Raw genomic sequence first — 23,297 nt, 5'->3', positions numbered from 1 at the left:
AGGAAACAATATCTATCTATCTATCTATATATATATAAAAAAAGAGAGCAGCCAAATCAATAAACAAATCTACCAGTGATAATAAGCCCTAAATACTAAATTAAGATAAACATAAAATCAGAAACAAATTAGCTGCAGAAAGCAAACCCAAGTCTACAGTTTCTCCCAAATTGCACCACCTCAAGTTTGGGATGATTTGTTGTCTATCCAGGTATTCCACAGATGCAGGGTACTTGAAGTTGACTGTGGAGATTTAATCCGCTGCTCCCGAGGCTGCTGGGAGAAATTTCCCTTTCTCTTCTTTATTTGCACAGCTCCCGGGGTTCAGCTTTGGATTTGGCCCCGCCTCTGCGTGTAGGTCGCCTGAGGGTGTCTCTTCCCCGCCCTGACAGGATGGGGTTGAAATAGCAGCTGATTAGGGGGCTCTGGCTCACTCAGGCCACGGGGAGGGAGGGGCACGGAATGCGGGGTGAGCCTGTGGCGGCAGAGGCAGGCGTGATGTTGCAACAGCCTGTGGCACGCCATGTGTTTTCCCAGAGAAGTTGTCCCTGGATCACGGGACCCTGGCAGTGGCGGGCTGCACAGGCTCCCGGGAGGGGAGGTGTGGTTAGTGACCTGTGCTTGCCCTCAGGCTTCTTGGTGGCTACAGCAGCAGCCTTAGCATTTCATGCCCGTCTCTCGTGTCCATGCCAATAGCCGTGGCTTGCATCCATCTCTGGAGCTCATTTAGGTGGTGCTCTGAATCCCCTCTCCTCACGCACCCCGAAACAATGGTCTCTTGCCTCTTAGGCAGGTCCAGACTTTTTCCTGGACTCCCTCCTGGCTAGCTGTGGCGCACTAGCCCCCTTCATGCTGTGTTCACACAGCCAACCCCAGTCCTCTCCCTGGGATCTGACCTCTGAAGCAGGAGCCTCAACTCCCAGCCCCCAACCTGTCCCCGCTGGTGAGCAGACCAGCCTCTCAGGCTGGTGAGTGCTGGTTGGCACCGATCCTCTGTGCGGGAATCTCTCTGCTTTGCCCTCTGCACCTCTGTTATTGCACCCCTCTGTGACTCTGACGCTTCCCCCCTGCGCACTCCCCGTCTCTGCCAGTGAAGGAGCTTCCTAGTGTGTGGAAACTTTTCCTCCTTCACAGCTCCCTCCCCTGGATGCAGGTCCCGTCCCTATTCTTTTTGTTGTTGTTGTTGTTGTTTTGTTGTTTTGCGGTACGCGGGCCTCTTACTGTTGTGGCCTCTCCCGTTGTGGAGCACAGGCTCTGGACGCGCAGGCTCAGCGGCCATGGCTCACGGGCCTAGCCTCTCCGCAGCATGTGGAATCTTCCCGGACCGGGGCACGAACCCGTGTCCCCTGCATCGGCAGGCGGACTCTCAACCACTGCGCCACCAGGGAAGCCCCCGTCCCTATTCTTTTGTCTCTGTTTTTTTCTTTTCTCTTTTGCCCTACCCAGGTACGTGGGAAGTTTCTTGCCTTTGGGGAAGTCTGAGGTCTTTTGCCAGCGTTCAGTAGGTGTTCTGTAGGAGCTGTTCCACATGTAGATGTATTTCTGATGTGTTTGTAGGGAGGAAGGTGATCTCCACGTCTTACTCTTCCACCATCTCGAAGGTCCCTATTTATTTATTTATTTTGGCTGTGCTGGGTCTTTGTTGCTGCGTGCAGGTTTTTTCTTCTTGTGGCGAGCGGGCTACTGTTCGTTGCAGTGTACAGGCTTCTCATTGCGGTGGCTTCTCTTTTTGCGGAGCATGCACTCTAGGTGCACGGGCTTCAGTAGTTGTGGCACACGGCCTCAGTAGTTGTGGCTCTTGGGCTCTAGAGCATAGGCTCAGTAGTTGTGGCGCATGGGCTTAGTTTCTCCACAGCATGTGGGATCTTCCCGGACTAGGGCTCAAACCCTTATCCCCTGCTTTGGCAGGCGGATTCTTAACCACTTCACCACCAGGGAAGTCCTGCTATTATGTCTTTAGAATCTACCTTGATGCAGGGCACTCTGTAGATAATCAGTAATTGCTAAATGAATGAAAAGTAAGTTTCTTAAAATTTTTTTGTGCTGAGAGTTTAAGTGAAAATAAGCCATTTTCATTGTGTGATGTTTAGACCTTTAGAATTTTAGGATCTTATTGCTGGAAAAGCCCTTCAAGATCTCTCCAGCTTCTGTAGAAATGTCTTTGGAGCCATCACTGGAAGAGGGGGTTGGGCAACAGCAACAGAAGGCCTAAGAGAGTGGAGGTGGCTCATCCCGTTTTCCTCACTCCCTTCCAAATACCCCTTAATGGGCAATTCAGCTTTTAAAATGAGAAAAACAAAAACAAAAAACAACAAGAACAAAAACAAACCAACAGTTGGAAAACCATCCATTCAATTCATTGTTATATTTTACATATGAGGACATTGTGGTCCAGAGAAGTTCAGTGAAATACGTTTGTTAATGGCAGTGTTGGAACTATTGTCTAGACCATTTCCAAAAGACAAATGTGATTTTTATATAGTGGTTACTTTAAATTCAGCTGGAAAGCAAATCTTTTTGAACTGTAATTTCTGATATTCCTGTTGCTTCCCATCTCCCATCTTGAAGGTTAATGGCTGCTGGCCCGTGTTTTAAAGTATGATGTATGAGTTTATATATGTCATTTATGTCTCAAGCTAGTCAATAATTAAGTGTTGGTTTGAGTCACTTAAAATTTTTTTTTGTTGTCATGTAGCTTTTCATTTGCATTATTTCATTAATGATTTTGAAAAGAGCAGTCAGAATGGTATTACCTGCTGCCTTGAACAAATATATAACCTTTATTTCAGAACACTTTATTAATCTAGGTGCTGCGTATTTAGGGGCCTAGTGCTTAAAGCAAACAAAGAAATAAAATAAAAACTAAAAATTGCTTTTCTGTGCTAAATGAAATAGAATAATTGAAACATTTAATCATAGGCTCTTGAGATTGCTTTGAAGATTATGCTTATATGTAGCCACTATAGTTTTATATAGAAACCAGTTTTTTTTTTAAAATCAAACTTAATGGCATCCTCTTCTTGAATCATAGATGCAATTCATTTCTTTGGTATGTTGATGGTAGTTTTTTTTTTTTTTTGAGCAGAGAAAGGTTTATTGCAGGGCTAAGCAAAGAGAACAGGTGGCTTGTGCTGTAAAAAACCCCAAATACCCCCATGGTTTTCAGGGAGAAGTTTTTATAGGCAAAATTTGGGCTGAGGGCTGCAGGGTGTGTGACTTTCTTCTGGTTGGTTGGTGGTGAGGAAACAGGGTGGTGCCCCAGGATTCTTATGCTCAGCCTGAAGTCACCATCCTCCACCTGGGTGGGGTCCCCAGTTCGTGGGTGTATGGCTATTGTCTCCATTCCCTTCACGTCCCAGGGACCCTTCTTTTGCTCCATAAAGGTGACCAGGTCTGGCTTAGAGACAGGACCCAAGGAGACCAGGTTTTTATAGTTCTCTAACATCACATCCCTGTACAATTCCCATTGAGTGCTGTCCAGAAATTCCCACTTATCCTGAGAAAATTCTATGACTACATCCTGGAATGTCAACAGTCCCTGAGAAGCTGCCATTTCCTCCTCTTCTTCGTCTTGTCTGGGTCATTTTCTCATCGATATTACGTTGAGGAATCACATCAGCATCTTGAGGATATGCCTTTGCTCCTAACATACCCACAGGCAGAAAGGATCTTGAAATGCTGAAAAGGTCAACTTTTCCTGTCCTTGTCTCAGAAGATATTCAGGAAAAATCATCTCCTGTAGGGAGACCAAACTATGGATTCATTCTTTCCTGTTTCTAGGTGTTCTCACCTCATATAGATGTCAGGAAATTCTGCTAACACGGGGTATGTGGGCTGTACTGAGTTTCCCCTTCCAAACCCATGTAACAGGAAACCATGTTGCCTCTCCTTGTAATTTATTATTTTTAAGATTTTTCCCCCTCCCTACATGATATTTGTTTCCTCTAAGTTGAGTTTTCTACTGTTCAGTCTGTAGCTTTTATGTTAGCTGCATTCTTTGGATGTCTGATAATTCTGGCTGCTTGTGGTGAAGAGCCCTCCATGCCTTGGTGGATCTTTGTAGATTCTGAGCTTTAACATGGTGTGATTTGGGCAGGCAGGTTTGTTGAGAAGCCCTTATGTTAGTCTCTTTAGAACTTCCTTTTTGGTTTTGTCAGATTCCTCAGAGAAGTATTTTCAAATATTGCCTAGAAGGTAATGGTCTGGCTGCCATTATTTTGTAAACTGAATGGAGTCAGAGCCTGAGTGCTCTGAGTCAAAATGCATATGATGACTTTCTTTTTTTTCCTCTGTCATTTTTCTCACATTCTACTGGCTCACATTAAGCCTGGTGATGGGGTGGAAATATGTAATGTACTAGCAGTGAGGCACCTCATGTCATATGGCAATGAGCAGGGATGTCCTCCTCTTTTAAGGAAGTGATCCAACAGTTGGTAACAACAATACAGTCTGCCATAGAGAGTGTTCCAAATGCAAGAATAATGGGACTCAAGCAGTTTGGTCTTGGCCATACCTCCTCCTATTGTTTTAGGTCAATACCATAGCTTAAGAAAACTTCAGAGACAAAGATTTCTAAGAAGGAATTTGCATAAAGAGGGTGAAATCTCAGTGGCTCTCAAAGGACACCTGGACTTTCTAGGCATACGATGATTTTAATCGCCCATCCTCCTACCCTTAACTGTGCTTGCGTTTTACCTTCTCCAGAGATGAATTCTCTAGCCAGAATTCTGTTGGGGTCGGGGAGAAGCAGTTTTCATCCAATCCTCATTTTAGCCTCCTATCTCCCCAACTCCAGTTATTGAAGAACCAGATGTTTCCAGTTTCTGAGCCTTTTGAGGATTCTGCAGTGTAATTGGGGTTGATTCTCAGCTGTCCGCATTGCGTTCCTGTGATTTGGCTTTCTTAGGTTTACTAGAGTCAACATGTATCCATTTGCTTTCCGATTGACAAAAGTTTGCATTTTTTTTTTTTTGGATTTTCTTCATCCTGGTGCTTTTCATCCTTTAAGAAATACCATTACTATATTTTTATTGGAGTTTTGAGTGAAAGTAAAATTAAATATTTATGTTCATTCTGTCATTTTAACTTCAAGTGCTGAATGTATAACTCACTTGCATTCTCTGGATTACTGGGTGAGGTTGAGCCTTTAAAAAATACTTATTAATTTCCCTTCATGATTCTTGGTATGAGATTGGTGTATGGATTATTCTTCGATGATTTTTCTGTTAGATTGTCTAAAGTTTATCAGTTCTAAAGTTTTACTTTTATATTTGGATTTTTAATCCACCTGGAGTTGATTTTTATATGTAGAGTGAAGTAGTGATTTATTTATTTTTTTTCCCCTACAGAAAACCAGCTCCAGGACTATTTATTGAACAATCCATCCTTTTCTCACTGATTTGTAATGCTAATTCTGTCATATACAATTGATCCTCATTATTTGCAAATTCTATTTTGCAAATTTGGCTACTTGGTAAAATTTATGTTTATGCCTGAAATCGATACTCGGAGCAATTTCTTGGTTAGTCACAGATCTCGGTGGATATGCAGAGGGCACCTAGGTTGAAGTGGAACAAAGCAAAACTCTACCCTCTTGTTTCAGCTCATACTGTAAACGTGTCCTTTTCATGGCCAATTTAGTGCTATGTTTTTGCATTTTTGTCCTTTGGTGATTTTGTTGTTTAAAATGGTCCCCAAGTGTAGTGCCACAGTGCTGTTTAGTGTTCCGGAGAGCAAGAAGGCTTTGATGTGCCTTACAGAGAAAATTTGTTGTCAGATAAGCTTTGTTCAGGCTGTTATAGTGCTGTTGGCTGTGAGTTCAATGGTAATGAATCAATAATATGATACATCCAGAAAAAGGTAGAGGAAGTTATGATCTGTACCTAAGGCTATTCCAAAAAGTGCTGAAGTAACATATATAGTGTGTGATGAAGCTATGGAATCACTATTTAAATTACATTTTAATCTTGAGTCTATCATCTAATTTTAGTATTGTTTTATTTTTACAGTTTAAAACAGAGTGGAAAATTCCCTGGAAATCCCTGGCCTCCCTATAAGAAAAGGACGCCACTCCATCCCAGCTATAAAGGTCTCATGAGACTTTTGCACTGTAAAACTTTACACATTGTGCTATTCACTCTGCTTTACAAGGTACAGTAGTAATTCAAATAGAAAGACTCAGATTAGAATTTATTACCATAATTTGTAAATAAAAGTGCTAAAGGATAATATTTACATAAAAATACTATTTATAAAGTAAAATGTATTTATATGTTTAAGATGTGTGAGGATATGTCATAATCACATATATATGAATTGTATTCTTTATGTAATTTCAAATCTAAGTTGAGAATAACAGCTATACCATTTTTTGGGGGAAACTATTCATATTATCAGTTTCAGATAGGAATTTTTTTTATGGTTTCTGTGCCACAAGAAGTGAAATATTGTGTGAGTACAGGAAGAATGAAATGAACAGTAGGGACCAAACAACCGCCAGAATCCACTAAAATGACAAAAGTAACATGGCAGCCATAGGAGCCAGTGACCCTGTGTTTAGGCTTGTTCTCTTGGCTTTCTTCCTCTGATCAGGAATGTGACATGGAGGGATTTGAATGGGCTCCTAAGTGACACCATTAAGGATTTTCTTTCATTAAATACCTTAGAAACTCAAAAGGTGATGCTTTTACTTTTTTGTTACCTAGAATTTGTTTTATCCTTGGGTCTTCTCACACAGAACGGACTTACTTATTTGGCTAACATTAGTTGTGTACTCAAAAATTGTATACATAATGTCATAGAGTATGTGTATATATATATATAACAGGCATATTTACGTTCTAACCTGGATAAGAAATGAAAGACAAACTATACTCATGTTATATAGGTAAAATAACTATAGACATTTATAAAGTAACTAGACACGATAAACATTATACAGTTAGATACAAAAAAACTATTGTTTCTTCTTTCTAATTAGAATTTGAAAAATTAAAAATTAAATTAAAAAAGTAAGCCTATTTGTTAGGCAAATTTACAATTACTACATATGCATTATTTAAATTACTTAAATTAAATTTAGTTAAGTAGACACTTTAGTTTTTTTCTTGTTTGCTGTGTAAACAAATATAACTTTTAGATTTCTGTACCCCCTATTCTTTTTAACTCTACCCCACGACCAGTTTTTTGTTTTACTTGTAAAAATTACTCCTGTTAAAATTTTAGACATGCGCCTCAAAAAAACATCTTGAATGGTTTATTTTCATTAATTTCTAAGAGAATTATTCAGTAAAATGATTTAAAATGTTCTTTTTTCATTAAAAAAAGTAGAATATTTTTTCTTACTAAAAAGATATTTGTGGTTTTGATTTTTTACAAATAGATTTTTTTTTTGAATGTCTACTTAGTGCCAGATTTTGTTTCAAATACTTTATATACACTTATATACATTACTTTGTTTAATTCTAGGAAACTTCCTTATGAGTGAAAGTTCTGTTGTTATTCTCATTTTTCAGATATAATTTTTAAGTTTTAGAGATTAAATAACTAGTTCAGATAGTGAAGCTAAGTACATATATTGGGTTGGGCAAAAAGTTTCTTTGGGTTTTTCCGTAACATCTTACAGATAATAAATGTCAGTAATTCTTGATTTAAAAATTAAAGAAGCCTACTGCAAATGATTTGTGTCCTTTCAAGTTAAATTTTTTCAACCTTTTTATTTGCTTACTGTAAAAATAATATTTCATCAAAAATAGAAAGGCAATATTGTTATAAGATTATTATGAACAAATTTTTTAAAATCTCAACTTTGTAATAGTTTTCATGACTTTTATGATAGTAGAAGAACCTTTAATTGACATTGCATTGGCAGGTCAACTTTCTAAAAATCAGTGTCAGTAAACCATTTCATCTCCTGCCATGTTTAATATTAAAAAACTTTAATATAGAACATGTTGATAAAAATCCCCAGAAACCATTTTTATTTTTTTTTGTAGTACCTAATAAAGTTTTTTCTTTTCTTAGCCCTTAAGTTGCTCATTTGAAGCTGTAAGATGTAATGCCATAGGATTTCAAGCCAAAATTTATTTGATTTTAGCTAGTAATGCTCTATTTATTAAGAGGAGGCAGAGTAGTAATGATAGGCAGTCCTTGGGAGTTTGAAACTGTTCTAGTATTGCTTGTGCTAGCTGAGTGTGTGGCTGAGCCTTGGTTTCCTCCCTGTAAAGTACTGGATTAGAAAACATGACCTTTGTTGCCTCCCAGCCTTCAGTCCCCTCTTACTGTTCTTGCTCCTCCCACTATCCATACCACCTATCTACTATTTATTGAACACCAATTGCTAGATACTGTATGAAGCAAGTTACAGATAGTGATCATGTAATCGTTGCAATAATTCTGGACTACTATTCCAGTTTTAAAGATGAGAAAACTTAAGGCCAGATGTTGCTCAAGGTCAAATAGCGAAGTATATACAGAATTTGTATTAAAAAACAGGTTTTTAAAAGATTTTGAAAGTCTATTCTCCTCACCACTGTGCCACACAAAATATGAATGGAAAAGCCTTCTCAGTAGTCAGAATAAGCATTAGAAAGTCAGTGAACTGAAAGTCTTTATTTTTTAGTCACAGTAGATTAGCTCCTAAGTGACTAAGTCCTTTCCAGGCTCCCTCTGCCGTTTGGGCAGTTTCTGCTAGGCTCAGCCTAGACTGGCCTCTTTTTTTGTTCTCTGTAGCCTCATCTGCAGCTGACAATGCCACTCCCCGCAGAAGCTCTTCCTCTTACCCCTTCCATAGTTTGACCAGATGGCTTTTTTTTTTTTTAAATAATGAAGACAACATGATAGTTGCCAGGCTGTTTTTTTCTTATGGTATTTTATGTGTCTTCTGGTTAATAGTTTGTTGCATCATATTGAATGAGTGATTGGTGTAGGTTAGCCCCAAAGTCCTGCATAAAATGTGTAAGGCTTGCATTGTGTATTCCGTGTATAAGGTCAGATTTATCAGTATTTCCTCAGAGAAGCCTCTCTCCTAACCACTTGCATTTCTTTTTCCTTTCTCACTCATATAAACCACACATTGCATACACATTTACACAACAACACAAAACACTCAGGTTCAGAACTTTAATTTTAGAGACAGATTTTAAGAATATTAATGTTCCATAAACAATTATTTTGCTCCCAGTTATATGCCAGGTGCTATGCCAAACACATTTGCATGAATTATCCTGTTTTACAAACTTATTTATCTGATATCTTTGTCATCAGGAGAAGAGTGTCAGCAACTTAGAATGTAAAATAGTCTTGTTAAATTACTTTATTAGATACTAGTATTTTTATAATAATGGTTTTAGTGGATTATTTAATGTCTTAACCTTTAGGAAATCAGTGAACTAATATCTCTGGATATTGCCTAAAATACTGTGTGATCTTGAGAAGGAACCTGTTTTACTGGTTTTATTTTTGTCTTTTCACCAAGGTATGGCTTTATTCATGTATCTGATTATGAATTTTGTATATATATGTATATATATGTACATATGCATACATACACATATATATGTGTATATGTATTTTATGTTACTTTCATCTATAGCATTAAAATATTTTTTGATATTTAAGTGAAATATGTTTTGTGGGAAAAAATTACAGGGCATCTTTTCCCTTTTTAAAGATTTTGATGGATCATCAAAATCTGTCAGAACATGTACTCTGCATGGTTTTATATCTGATTGAATTAGGACTTGAAAATTCAGCTGAAGAGGAATCAGATGAAGAGGTAAGTAGTTTCTTGTGTTTTTAAATGTTGAAGTTATGACATGCCTTAATAAAAGGTTGTATGTCATCTTGAAAGGTATTTATGGATTCATCATACTCAGATGAAAATCTTCCTAAGAACTATTGGAAAAGGCCCTTTTTAATCTTCACGTACATATGTTCTTTGAGAGGTTTCACTAATACATTAAACTCCATTTGTAGAATTATTGAATTTGAAATTCGTAATTCATAATATGTAGATGTAAGAAACATGGTTAGTGCACTTTTGGTGTTATGCTAATAGCATTGATTACTGGTAAATGTTATGTTAGGAATTCAGTCTAGAAATTCTAATAATTTGATTAGGGATTAATTTTGAATAGCAAATTGTTTCTGTAAAGGTTTTAAGTTAATGGAGTAAGTATTGTTATAAGGGAGAATGTTTACTTAAGAATACAAGTTGTTAATCTGTTTCAGGATTTTATAAGTATCACTTCCATAAAAGTAATTGTCACTACAAATTGATTTTATAATTAATTGATATTTTCCTCATCCCCTCCCTCCAAAAAGACAGAATACAACACAACATAATAACAGCAAAAAAACAAACAAACAAGAAAAAACCAGACAAGTAAAAAGACTAGGCTGTACTTTATATTCTAAGTTGAGTCAACATATATTCTTTCATAGATATTAAAAGGTCATTACGATTCCTCTAAGACTAAGTCAGACTTTTGGTTGATTTTTCAGACTTTCTTCTACAGTTAGTCCAAATTAGCATTATTTGACTGTATTATGAGTTATTCCGAATGGTTGATGAATAATATTCTGTACTAAGTATTTCCAAATTGAAAAGTGTATTTTTTTCTGGAGAAGTTTAGCTGACTTCCATTGGACTTAACCTATATTAGTACTGAGAAATTTGTTCTAAAATTTTGTGTTTGTATTTGGTTTTATTAGCACTTTGTGATTTGTGAATGAGACTATAAGGGATTCAGGAATATGACAGGCAATAGACTATTATTTGGGCTTGTTACATTTCCATTGTACCTTAGACCAGATTGGCAAGGTTTGATATTCATTATGTTTATGTTTTAGGCATCAGTAGGTGGACCAGAACGTTGTCATGACAGTTGGTTTCCTGGTAGTAACTTAGTATCAAACATGCGACACTTTATAAATTATGTTAGAGTGAGAGTTCCAGAGACTGCTCCAGAAGTGAAGAGAGACTCACCTGCAAGTACCAGCTCTGATAGCTTGGGTTCTTTACAAGTAAGTGTAAAAGAGAGAACAAAAAAAAGGAAAGACTTTGTTATGTTGGGTTGTGTCATTTAGATCATCCTATCATATCCAAAAGAAAAATAAATGTGGTTGTAGATAATTTTAAATTGTCTTTTATTTCCTCTGATATATCTAAGCAACTTTTGCCTCACCCATCTTTTTCCTTTAATCTGCCAGAGTTCACGTCGGCCTAAAGTTCTTCAAAGAGAGGTAGAAGTATATAATATTTGCATTAACTAGCAATATGGCTTTAACTGGAAATGGGGACAAATGCTGAAGTATTTGTGTGTATATGTGTGTGTTTAATTAATATGATTAGATTAAAAAATGTTTAATGTGTGTGTGTGTTTTTTAAACGCAGTAATTTCAGCTTAATTTTAAAGAAAATTCATATTATTGAACTTAAAAAATAATACTGCATATTTACTAGTGGGTTTTTCTTAGTAGTGTTAGTATTTTGGGCCAATTATAAGCGGCACATTTCAGCCTGTTTACATTTAGCATTGTTACTAACATCTTAAAAGTGAACGTTCCCTAAATCAAAATAAATTTAATCTTTAGTTGCTGGTGGCATGCCCATTCACAACTTTTTTTTTTTTTTGCTCCTATGACAGTTAATTAACTTTGATAAAATAAGCCCACAAAAATCTTAAACTCCATATATTGTGTATTTGGATGCATTTTGAAAATCAGCTCTCTCATTGCATGTAGCTTAATTATAGAAAGCAGAAATGAAAAATCTTGATATGACAGGGCAAGTAACTAAATTTAAATACCTCTAATTCCTACAATATAGATTTTTGCAAGTAAAGAACATTGAATCAGACATTTCTTGTTGAAGAGTCCATTTGTAGGAACTTTCTTTGTCTTTGACAATATGTTTTTGCTGTGAACACCATAAAGAATTTTGATTAAAATATTGGAATCTATAAGCGGCAGCCTTTGCCTCTAATGCTGATACAGAGTACGTTGAAAAACAGCTTGGATGTTAAAATAATGTATGTTATAATTTAGCTCATAAAAAGCTCAACTGATTGAAGTATCCTTTCTATGCTTGCTTAAAAAAAACTAATGAAATCCATTAAACTAGCTTGTATCTTAATTAAAAGATGATTTCTAAGAGCCCTAATGCAGTTTGACTGCTTTAGCAGAAAAGGCTAGTTTGAAGATAAATTATTGAGAGAAATAGTTTTAAAAAATCTGTTCAAATAACAAATTATAGTGATATTTAAATATGAAAGAGATTAGTTTGATTTTTCATCTTTATATTTCACTTTAGTAACTTAAAGCATTTGTGTTAGAATTAATTTTCAAACTTTTGAAGTTCCTTAAAAATGAAATTAATTAGCAGTTCAGATTCATTAATTTGGTAAAAAATTAATTTATAATTTTCTTAAGTGGAAGATGTCATGGTCTTCTAGAAGTTGGTAAAGAGTACAGTATTCTTGATGAATGTTGGATAGAATAGCTTTTATTCTTTTAATCTGATGAAGTACTTTGTTTATGATTCCTCTTTAATATGGCTGTAGAAACTACTCAAGCGTTGTCTATTTTCCCTGGTAGGTAGGCCCAGGAGGTTGTAAAACAGGTGTTACTGTGGCTAATCGCCTTTCTTCTCGATCGTTTCCAGGTTGAGGGGGACTAAGTATATTTGAGAGAAGTGAAGAGACAGATTTACTTAAAGAGCAAATCTATTAAATAAAATAAATCTTTGGATGAAACTTTGAACATTCCCTTTTGAAAATGTAGTACTAATATGGTTTTAAACTTGACACTTGAATAACTTCTCTTGATTTTTCTTTTTCTTTCTCTTTTGAATGGTAGAATTCTGGTACAGCTCAAGTTTTCAGCTTAGTAGCAGAGCGTAGAAAGAAGTTTCAGGAGATCATCAATCGCAATAGCAGTGAAGCAAATCAGGTGGTTCGTCCTAAAACTTCAAATAAATGGTCTGCACCTGGTTCAGCTCCACAGTTAACTACAGCCATTTTGGAAATTAAAGAAAGCATATTGTCTTTGTTAATTAAACTTCACCACAAACTCTCAGGAAAACAAAACTCCTACTATCCTCCCTGGCTTGATGACATAGAAATTTTAATCCAGCCAGATATACCTAAATATAGTCATGGAGATGGTATAACTGCAGTAGAAAGAATTTTACTAAAAGCTGCATTGCAAAGCAGAATGAACAAACGCATCATTGAAGAGATATGTAGAAAAGTGACCCCTCCTGTACCACCCAAAAAGATCACTGCTGCAGAGAAGAAAACACTGGACAAAGAAGAAAGGTAATTTTTATTTTTAATGCTTTAAACTAATGTATGGTACAGTTGAAGATTTTATATTACCACCCCCCATCCCCACTTTTGGCCATCTGAGGCTAATCACCTGGATGTTTATCAGCTATAATCATAGCTGATTAGTTTGTAATGTAAATGGAATCAAAGATAGTCAGTGCTTGTGCATTTAGCATGCTTGAGTTAGTTATCATTTACATTTAGAATACATATGGTGACAGCCATATGTATTCTAAATGTAAATGTACATGTATGTATTTAAAGGTGAGCTGTAGAGTGCGTAGCTCATTGTTTTAATTAAAGAAACATACTGAAACTTATAAGTTTATTATAAGTTTACAAAGGAGTAGTATAGGAGACCAAACACATATTCTATCAGTGCTATTATTATTAAACATTTTTGGAGGTCTCATATGTCTTTGAGCATCTACGGCACATTTTTGTTTGTTTCCATTTCTTCCTTGATGACAAATTTTTGTCCTTTGAGGATGGGTTTAATTTTTAAAACCTTTTTATTTTGAAGAAATCTCAAACTTACAGAAATGTTTCAAGGATAATACAAAGAACTTCCTGGATCATTTCAGAGTAAGTTGCTTTACCCTGGAATACTTTAGTGCGTGTTTTTTAGGAATAAGGTCGTTTTCTTACCTAATCAGAATACACCTTTCAAAATAAGGGAATCAACATTTTATTTAGTACGATAAAATCCTTAGATCCCAAGTTTTGACAGTTGTCCCAGTAACGTGTCTCAGAGCAAAAAGATCCAGTCCAGAATCACTCATTGCATTTTGTTGTCATGTCTCTTTGGCCTCCTTCAGCATGGAATAGTTTCCTCAGTTTTTCATTTATTTTCTTGACCTTGGCACTTTTGAAGATTATAGAGCAATAGACACTGTAGAATGTCCCTCAACTTGGGCTTGTCTCCTTTCCTATTATGTTTGGATTCCGATGATGCACCTTTGAGAGGAATATCAAGGAAGTGTTGCTGGGGAGTTGCCTGGTGGCCTAGTGGTTAGTATTCCGGGCTTTCACTGCCATGACCTGGGTTCAATCCCTGGTTGGGGAACTAAGATCCTGCAAGTTGCGGCGGCCTGGCCAAAAAAAAAAAAAAAAGGAAGTGTTGCTGTTTTCTTTTGACTGCATCCCATCAGGTGTCACATGATTTTAATTTGTTTAATTACTGGTGATTAACTTTGATCACTTGATTATGAGGGTGTCTGTTAGACTTCTTCACTGTCAAGTTACCCTTAGTAACTTTCCTCTCTTTTTTCCCCCCTTTGTAATTAATATGTAGTTTGTAGGGAGATACTTTGAGATGTTGCAATATCCTGTTCTCCATCAACTTTCAGTTTATTCATTTATTTACTTATATCAGTTTGGAGTTATGGATTCCTATTTTATTTTATGGGTTATAATTTCATGCTCATTAATCATTTTGATGCTCAAATTGTTCTAGATTTGACCAGTGGGAGTCCCTTCAAGCTGGTTTCTGTGTTCTTTGGATTTCTCCCCACCATTCTTTGAGCATTTTCAATTATTTTCTGGGCCAAGAAGATAGCCCAGGTTCATCTTGTGTTTGGTATTAGCCATTTCTCCAAAGAGTCCTGGTTCCTTTTAGTAAAGAATCTTATTTAGAAACTACAGTCCATGTGCTCATTCTAATGAGCTCATTCACAGACCCTCTTAGTGGGCAAAAATGTGTGTGTATGGGGGGCAGATAAAGGGAGGGGAGAGAGAGTTATTAAAAACTATGACTGTGAGTTCAACCTGATAATCCCAATTCTAATCCAGCACCATAGGATTTATTCTTCTTTTCCTTCTTTTCATAATTGTAACTCTCTCCTCCCATAGTGAGAAACCTGGCCCCTATAATCCTTAATATGTATTAATTTTTGATTACTTCCCTTGTATGTAACCAATTTCTTGTAACTTTCCCCCACACGAATGCCTTCCTGTGCCGGGCCGTTGGGTCTTGACACCCTGTCCTAGGCCACTGTGCCACCTTCCACGTTCAGGAAGGAAAGAGAGTGCAGGAGTGGTTTTTTTTTTTTTTGCTGTACGCCGGCCTCTCACTGTTGTGGCCTCTCCTGTTGCGGAGCACAGGCTCCGGACGCGCAGGCCCAGCGGCCACGGCTCACGGGCCCAGCTGCTTCGCGGCATGTGGGATCTTCCTGGACCGGGTCACGAACCCGCGTCCCCTGCATCGGCAGGCGGACTCTCAACCACTGCACCACCAGGGAAGCCCAGGAGTGGTTTTTAATTTTTTGAAATGGCAAATGTCATTGGGAGTCCACTTTGATGAGTAGGGTGAGTGATCAACCTGGATAATAATATATTGGCTTAAAATATAAAATATAATATAAAAAATAAGAGTTATATTTATAAAATAGGTAATACAGTGAGTTTTCTTAAGTGGGCCCTAACTTACATTTAAAATAAATGTTAGAAAAGGAGTGTTAAAAATCTCTTGAACTTTATTGGCAAAAATATGTAACTTTTCATGGTAAGCTGGACCACAGTACTTGATTTTATAGATGTTTGTGATTATCTCCACTAAATGGGTCAGAGTGGATGTGTGAATAATCTAAAAATTACCATCAGCATTCCATTCTTCTAAATTCTATATCCTTTAATCATTTCAGATTAATAGCAGAATTCTTTTATGTTTCCCATAGAAATTACTACATAGAGTCTCAGTTTAATAAAATTCTTTTGTAGTATATAGATATAATAAATGGTCACTAAAAGAAACTGCTATAGTATACTCCATCCATTATGGTTTTTTTTTCATCCATTATGTTTTTAATGTCCTTTGTATCATGGGCTATGATAAATCCCTTTTTGAGTTTAGTTCAAGTAAAAAGTTTGTCTCTCCCAATGAGTTAATGTATAACTTACCTTTTAACCTTTTTCTTCTTCCTCTCCCTCCTCTCTTGTTTTGAATTACTATATGAACCTTACCTTGCTGGGGGTAGAATTTTATGCTTATTAGTATTTCTAGCATCTTTAAATGTAGGGAAGCCTATCTCCTGTCTTTATTAGTTTACTTTTATTTTCTTATACTTATGTTATAGTCATTTTTTTTCTTTTTCAACTAGCCTCAAATTAAAATGCTCTTTGGAAGTAGATAAGGGATAATTAATAAATAGAATAAAGTGAACTAATCCAAAGGAATATTTATGCTTAGATTTGGAATATAGTTTTATCTTTATCTTGTATTTGAGACTCTTTCATATTCTTTTACTTCAAACAAAATAAACCAAACTTGGAATATTTCCTGGTAGAAACTGGAAAACTTCCTGGCTTTTTGCTATTTCTCTTTTAGGAAGAGACCTTTTTTAAGGTAACAGTAAATCTGACTATTCTTTTTAAAAATAATTAATTAATAAATTAATTTTTGCTGCATCAGGTCTTAGTTTCGGCACATTGGATCTTTTGTTGCGGTGTGCGGACTTCTCTCTAGTTGTGGCGTGTGGGTTCCAGAACGCGTGGGCTCAGTTGCTCCCACATGCTAAGATCCCGCAGCATGTGGGATCTTAGTTCCCCAACCAGGGATTGAACCCGCGTCCCCTGCAGTGGAAGGCGGATTCTTAACCACTGGACCACCAGGGAAGTCCCCTAAATCTGACTATTCTTATCTTTTAGATTCTGTTCATAGCTTAACATAATAGTTTCTTCTAGCAATGAGTTTGCTGTTATTTGTACCTGGGGTTAAATTGTGGATTCCTAGCTAAAACTCTTCTTGCTCTTGCTATGAACTGACATATATTTAGGAAATTGTGTTGTTGGACATCCAAATTTTCTATCTAATTATTATTTCACATTTTAAAGTAAATCGTGGCTTTTATTTTTACCTATTTAAGCCCAGTGATTGTCAAACTATTTTAAAGCAGCAGAATCCTTTTAAGGACAATAAAATTTTACCTGAAATTTAATACATAGTACAGAAAATTGGTTGTTCTTAACTGTGTGCGGGGCGCCTTTCGTACATTATATACTCCTGAAAGATAGTAGGTATGTCTTAAGCACGTCTGGTACTTACCACTTTATTTCTGTTTAATCTAGACGACAAAAGGCCAGAGAGAGGCAGCAGAAATTGCTTGCAGAATTTGCTTCACGACAGAAAAGCTTCATGGAAACTGCAATGGATGTTGGTAAGTCAAAATTTATTAGTTTAGAACTCTCATACTTACAGTTACAATTACCTTAGGGATTATCTAGTCCAATCATCCACCAGTTTTTAACATTGCAAACATGATTTCTGGTCTTTATTTAAACAATAGAGTGATGGAAGATCAGACCTTTATTATAGACAGTCCATTCTGTTGTTGAGTAGCTACAGTTGTTAGAAAGTTCTTCCTGATGGTAGTAATACAGTATTCTCCTGCTGCTTTCTTCTGTTAAACTGTCCTTTAGATTTGTGAGGTTCATCATTGTGAATTTACTTATTCTGATTTTTTCCTGTGAAATTATTCTGAGATCCTTAAGATAGTTTTCAGATACTTTCAGTGTCTCTTCCTGCTGCCCACCCCTTCACTATTTCTTAAAATCAGATGCACTTCTCACTTCCATTAGGATTAGCATTAGCATTTGTACAATGAGAGAGGATGCCATTTTCCTGTGTGATGGTAGATTGCTATGAGTAATCTTTTACAAACGTAGGAAAAATAGATTAAATCTCAATTAATCTCAGGCTTCAGTTAACCAGGATACTCCCTTCCCTGACTATTACTTGCATTTCATTGATTTCTCTCTCTCTCTTTTAACTTTTAGACAAAAATGCTGAAAGAAAATACACTGAAGTTGTGCCTTTAGTTAAAATATATACACATATGTGCATTCAGACATGCAAATACAGTCTCATGCACATAAGCACATGTAACTAGAGTTATATATATATATTAACTAATGTTCAATATATAACTAATGTTCACAAGAGGTGTGAAGAGGAGGGTCAGTCCAGATTTAGCATAATGTATTCTAAACCATCAACAGTAGAGTTTATGTTCAGGACATAACTTTGATGTAAAGTATACTAAATTCTGCTTATTGGATTAACTTGCTATCAGTTGACTTTTTTTTTTTTAACATCTTTATTGGAGTATAATTGCTTTACAATGGTGTGTTAGTTTCTGCTTTATAACAAAGTGAATCAGTTATACATATACATATATTCCCATATCTCTTCCCTCTTGCGTCTTCCTCCCTCCCACCCTCCCTATCCCACCCCTCTAGGTGGTCACAAAGCACCGAGCTGATCTCCCTGTGCTATGTGGCTGCTTCCCACTAGCTATCTATTTTACGTTTGGTTCAGTTGACTTTCTGATAAGAAATATGAGGATTTAGTTCATTGACACTGCTTTCACTTTTTCCATTGTGTTTTCTTTTCCTTCTTTCCAAAAATTAATAATTATATATATTTTTTGGTTTTTACAGATTAAAGATAATTGTAATAAGTGTTACAATTAAGTGTTCTATTAAGTGTTCTATCTATAGCCAGTTTTTTCATATCTCTTCATATAAAATGAACTAATAACCACCCTTAGTTTTCATTTTTCTTTTCCTTATCTCTACCTTCTGCATTTTATTAGTTACTTCTTTTCTTTTAAATTAAGGTTGCCAACATTTTGTTTTGCAGTTGCAGTCAAGTCTTCCATCCAAAGGTTTATTCTATATGTTGAAAAACAGTTAAGATAACTGTTCGAATGTTGTTGAATACAGGGCTAAAAAATAACCTAGTATTCATTTACTTTTTTTTTTTTGAGTCCACTGGCCTGACTCCTAGTGCACTTTAAGGAGATTGTATTTAGTATATAGCCTCTTTTCTCACAGTCTTGCAATTGCTAAAACCATACCATCCTTTCTTCATTTGTTTGGGCCATTACTTTGTTATATTGTCTTTTGTTTCTCCTGAAGTTTCCAACTGCCTTTTTTTCGAACTAATATGCCTTTATGATATCCCTATTATTCTGCCCACTCAATCATACTGTCCTTTGCATGGAATTCTATTCCAGTCTGGTCCATTTGCTCTGTAGGCATGCTCTGCAGCCATTAACTTAGGATTTTCCTCTTATCATGTTGATCTGGGGTTTCCTGCATCTTTTTTTTTTTTTTTCCTGCATCTTATGTCTTTCTGGGAGTCTTGTTTATTGGAGTGCAGCCTCAAGTGTATTCCCAATAATGCTTGTGCTGGAAGCTAAACTTTCTGATTCTTTATATTTCCAGATGGAACTCTGGTTTGCTCTCATGCTTGATTGTTAATTTGGATGAACATAAAATTCCCCGTTGATACACATTTTCTGTTACAACTGTTAAAGCAATACTCCCTTGTCTTTTGCCATTAATTTGATAAGAAGTATGGTGGTAGTTTGATTCTTATTCATTTGTGGGTGAGCATTTTTTTCCCTTTCCTGTGACACTTTTATAATTGTTTGATCTTTAGAGATCTGAAGTTTTATGATATGTATCTAGGTGGATCTTTTTTCATTCTCCTTAGTACTTAATGGACCTTTTCGGTCTGAAGATTCATGTATCAGAAGCTCTGAGGAAAATTTTTCCTATGATTTTTCTTGATAACTGGTATAGCCATCTTCCAAGATGATCCTCAATGATCCATACCTCTTAGTATTTATGCCCTGTGTAGTCTTCTCTGACATTGTGCCAGAATTGGTAGACATGATCACTGGGATATGGCAGAAGTGATGGTATGTCATTTCTGAGATTAAGTTATGAAAGATACTATGGCTTCTCTCTTGACGGCTTTTCTTTCTCTTGGATTGCTCATTCTGGGGAAAGCCAACTGCCATGTTGTGAGCAGCCCTATGGAAAGGCCTGTGTGGTTAGGGACTGAGGCCTCTGGCCAACAGTCATGTGAGTGAACTTGGATGTGAAACTGCCAGCCCCATTCAAGTTTTCAGATGAATACTGCCCAGCTGTTAGTTTGATAGCGATCTCATGAGAGATGCTGAGCCAGAACCATCAGCTAAGCTGCTCCCAGGTTCCTGACCCTCAGAAACTGTGTGAGATAATAAATGTTGTTTTAAGCCACTGAATTTTGTGGTAATTTGTGAAACAGCAATAGAAAACTATTATAAAACTTTTCTCCTTATATTTTCTTTATTCTCTTTTGGTGGGACTCTCACTACTTGGATATTGGATCTCTTGGATTGATCTTTTAATCTTTTATGTCTTGTTTTTTATACATCTTTATTGGAGTATAATTGCTTTGCAATGTTGTGTTAGTTTCTGCTGTACAGCAAAGTGAATCAGCTATATGCATACATATATCCCCATATCCCCTCCCTCTTGCGTCTCCCTCCCACCCTCCCTATCCCACCCCTCTAAGTGGACACAAAGCCCTGAACTGATCTCCCTGTGCTATGCGGCTGCCTCCCACTAGCTATCTATTTTACATTTGGTAGTATATATATGTCAATGCTACTCTCTCACTACGTCCCAACCTCCCCTTCCCCCCGTGTTCTCAAGTCCATTCTCAACGTCTGCATCTTTATTCCTGCCCTACCACTAGGTTCATCAGTTATGTCTTTTTATATCATGTATTCTTTTTGCTTTACATGCTTAGAGGTTTCTTCTCTTCAATATCTTGGTCTTACTTTGTAGAATTTTTTCTCAAATCTTTCTGAATGTCTCTCTTTCCCTTTATCCTTCTGAATTACTTAGAAATTTAAGTTAGTCTTTCATGTTGTTAGTTTTCCTCATTTGCCTGATAATCCTTGACTCTCCTGGAAAGGTGGTCTGGGTAGTTAATTTGGGTTTACCCTGCTGAGGTCTAAGTAGGTTTGATGCTAGTAATTCTCTTTAGCGTGAGTATGGATGAGGTGTGTCGACTGTCAGACTTAGATTTTGGTGGGAGGACTGCAGACTACTCTGTTTGGGCCCCCAGATGTTAACACTCAGTTAGAAACCCCAGTGCTCTCCAACTGACTTGTTCAGTTCCTCTGGAGAAAGAGTCTTTTTTTCCTCTGTGAGGTAAATGTCAAATTATCTGAGTGCTCTGTCAGTCAAAGTTGGGGAGGGAATTGGGGTGCTGAGTAGTGAAGTTCTGTATATAGACTTTTGATTAATTACTCTGTTTTCAGAGTCACTTAATACTTATGACTCCTATCCTGTGCCTCACTGACTGATTCTGAGCCCAGAGTTGACATTCTTCTAACGGAGAGATCAATTCTTCCTTTCTGTAAACTTTCTCATAATACATAAGTGGTTGCAGCTTTTATGACTTTCTTTCATTTTCAGCATGTCTCCATCTCCTCCAATCTTTTGGAAATTTTATTGACATTTCTTATTTGTTGGTTGGTGAAACTCTCTTCCACAACTCCATCCTTTTTCTATATTCTTGGGGAAATATTTCTTTATGTATTTCTCTACTTTTATTTCAGTGGTTTTTTAGAAGGAATGGAGACAAAAGCCTGTGCTCAGTCTGCAATCTTGATTAGATACTTACTTATATTTGTTATTATAATATATAAAGTTAAAATTTCTGTTATTACAAAAACATTAAATTTTTATTATAGAAACTTAGAAAGCACATATAATCAAAAATAAGAAAATAATATTATATTTTTACTATCAGATTTCCTAACCTAGGCTGTATCCTTACAAATCTTTTTCTGAGTATATATGTATATAAATGCTTTTTTTTTTAAACCAAAATGAGTTAATTTCACACATGCTGTTTATTCTTATGAAAAATTTCAAACATACAGAAAAGCTAAAGGAATAGTATTATAAATTCCCATGTACCACTGTAATCCTCCCCTAGTTAACATTTTTCTTTATTTGTTCTTTCCCTCTCTGTCTGTCTCTACTAAATGAAGTAAGTTATAGACATCATGACACTTTACTCCTAAATACTTCAACATACGTGTCCTAGGATTGAGAATATTCTCCTACTCAAGCACAATACATCATATGTAAGAAAATTACTTTTTCTTTCAAAGTAAATAGCTTCAAATACCAACCTGGATATTATGTTAAACAATGAAATCATTGAATTAAGTTTAAAAAATTTAAAATTGTTTACAGATCATTTTGTCCTTCGGTAATTCTACTAAGGGTATATAGTCAAAAGCTCTGTGTTCTGAAGTCACTTGAGAGCAGTCTTTTTGGGGGAGGTAGTGTAACCAGTTTGATGTACAGTTCGGTTTGTTTGTTTGTTTGTTGGCAACCTTAGGAACTAAGAAAAAAAGCTTAGTTAATACTGCTTTCAGAAATTGTTTTTAATCTGTTGCCTCCCACTGCCAAGTGAGATAGAACAAAAACAGTTTTCTAAGGAATTGATTAAGCAAAGTATCCAGAGGAGGTTAGGTAGTATTGTCTTGAATAGGAGAATGGCCACCTCATTCCCTGAGGAGACTGGAGGGAAGAGGGAAAGAGTGGATGGAGATAGAGGTGAGTTCCATTAGGCGCAGGGGAAGTGGGAAGTTCAGGTGATCACTCAGTTGCTTCAGTTTTCAGGGCTAAGTAAAACGTGAGTTCTGCTGAGTGAAAAGAATGCCACCTGAGGTTTGGAATAGTTGCTAATGAGAGTGGGAGATGTTGCTCACCCAGGCTAAGTATAAAATTTGATAAGCAATGCTTAGGAACCAGTTATGTTCACAATCATATATTTGAATGTCAGTAGTGTGCAAAGTTATTGACTCACTGTCCTAAATCTTACTACTTTTTGGAAGGTTTGATCTTTTTTGGTAGTAGCCAGGGCACAGGAACAACAATTGAGGGATCAGGCAGACATGATTGCTAGCAAACAGAGGCAATTCCCAGAAGCCATCAGGATAATGGGCTCCGCTCTCTCTTAGTCCCGGTTCTTGCATGCTGCAGTGGTGACAGGTGAGGTAATAATAGATTCATGAGCGTTTGGTTTATTTATGTTGGTTATGGCCATGCCAGTGGGATTCTGGACCATTCAGATTTGCATATTCCTTTTATTTATAACTCACTCCCTTCCCA

General features: G+C 36.5%; 2 protein-coding genes across 3 annotated transcripts in view; one reads left to right on the top strand and one right to left on the bottom strand.

The window, feature by feature from the left end:
- Window positions 1-23,297, top strand: part of UBR3 (ubiquitin protein ligase E3 component n-recognin 3) — a 254,192-nt gene that overhangs the window by 107,681 nt on the left and 123,214 nt on the right. The window contains exons 20-25 of one of the 2 annotated variants that reach the window (XM_089916715.1): window positions 6,009-6,150; window positions 9,671-9,775; window positions 10,852-11,025; window positions 11,212-11,244; window positions 12,859-13,319; window positions 17,394-17,482. In XM_089916715.1, coding sequence (XP_089772841.1) covers window positions 6,009-6,150; window positions 9,671-9,775; window positions 10,852-11,025; window positions 11,212-11,244; window positions 12,859-13,319; window positions 17,394-17,482 — 1,004 coding nt within the window. The remainder of the gene's footprint in view (window positions 1-6,008; window positions 6,151-9,670; window positions 9,776-10,851; window positions 11,026-11,211; window positions 11,245-12,858; window positions 13,320-17,393; window positions 17,483-23,297) is intronic. The other variant, XM_089916716.1, reaches the window with a different exon arrangement.
- LOC111172847 (zinc finger protein 736-like) lies at window positions 2,748-3,687 on the bottom strand. The gene has a single exon (XM_089916714.1). It carries the CDS (start codon window positions 3,551-3,553, stop codon window positions 3,026-3,028), a length of 528 nt encoding a protein of 175 aa, XP_089772840.1. The 5' UTR covers window positions 3,554-3,687; the 3' UTR covers window positions 2,748-3,025.

Source organism: Delphinapterus leucas, chromosome 8 (assembly GCF_059928025.1).
Source record: "Delphinapterus leucas isolate spDelLeu-1000000601 "Yukka" chromosome 8, BTC_Dleu_Yukka2, whole genome shotgun sequence".
NCBI classification, from domain to species: Eukaryota; Metazoa; Chordata; class Mammalia; order Artiodactyla; family Monodontidae; genus Delphinapterus; species Delphinapterus leucas.
Note: the sequence above shows the minus strand (reverse complement) of the source record. Positions and strands in the feature narration are given on the sequence as shown.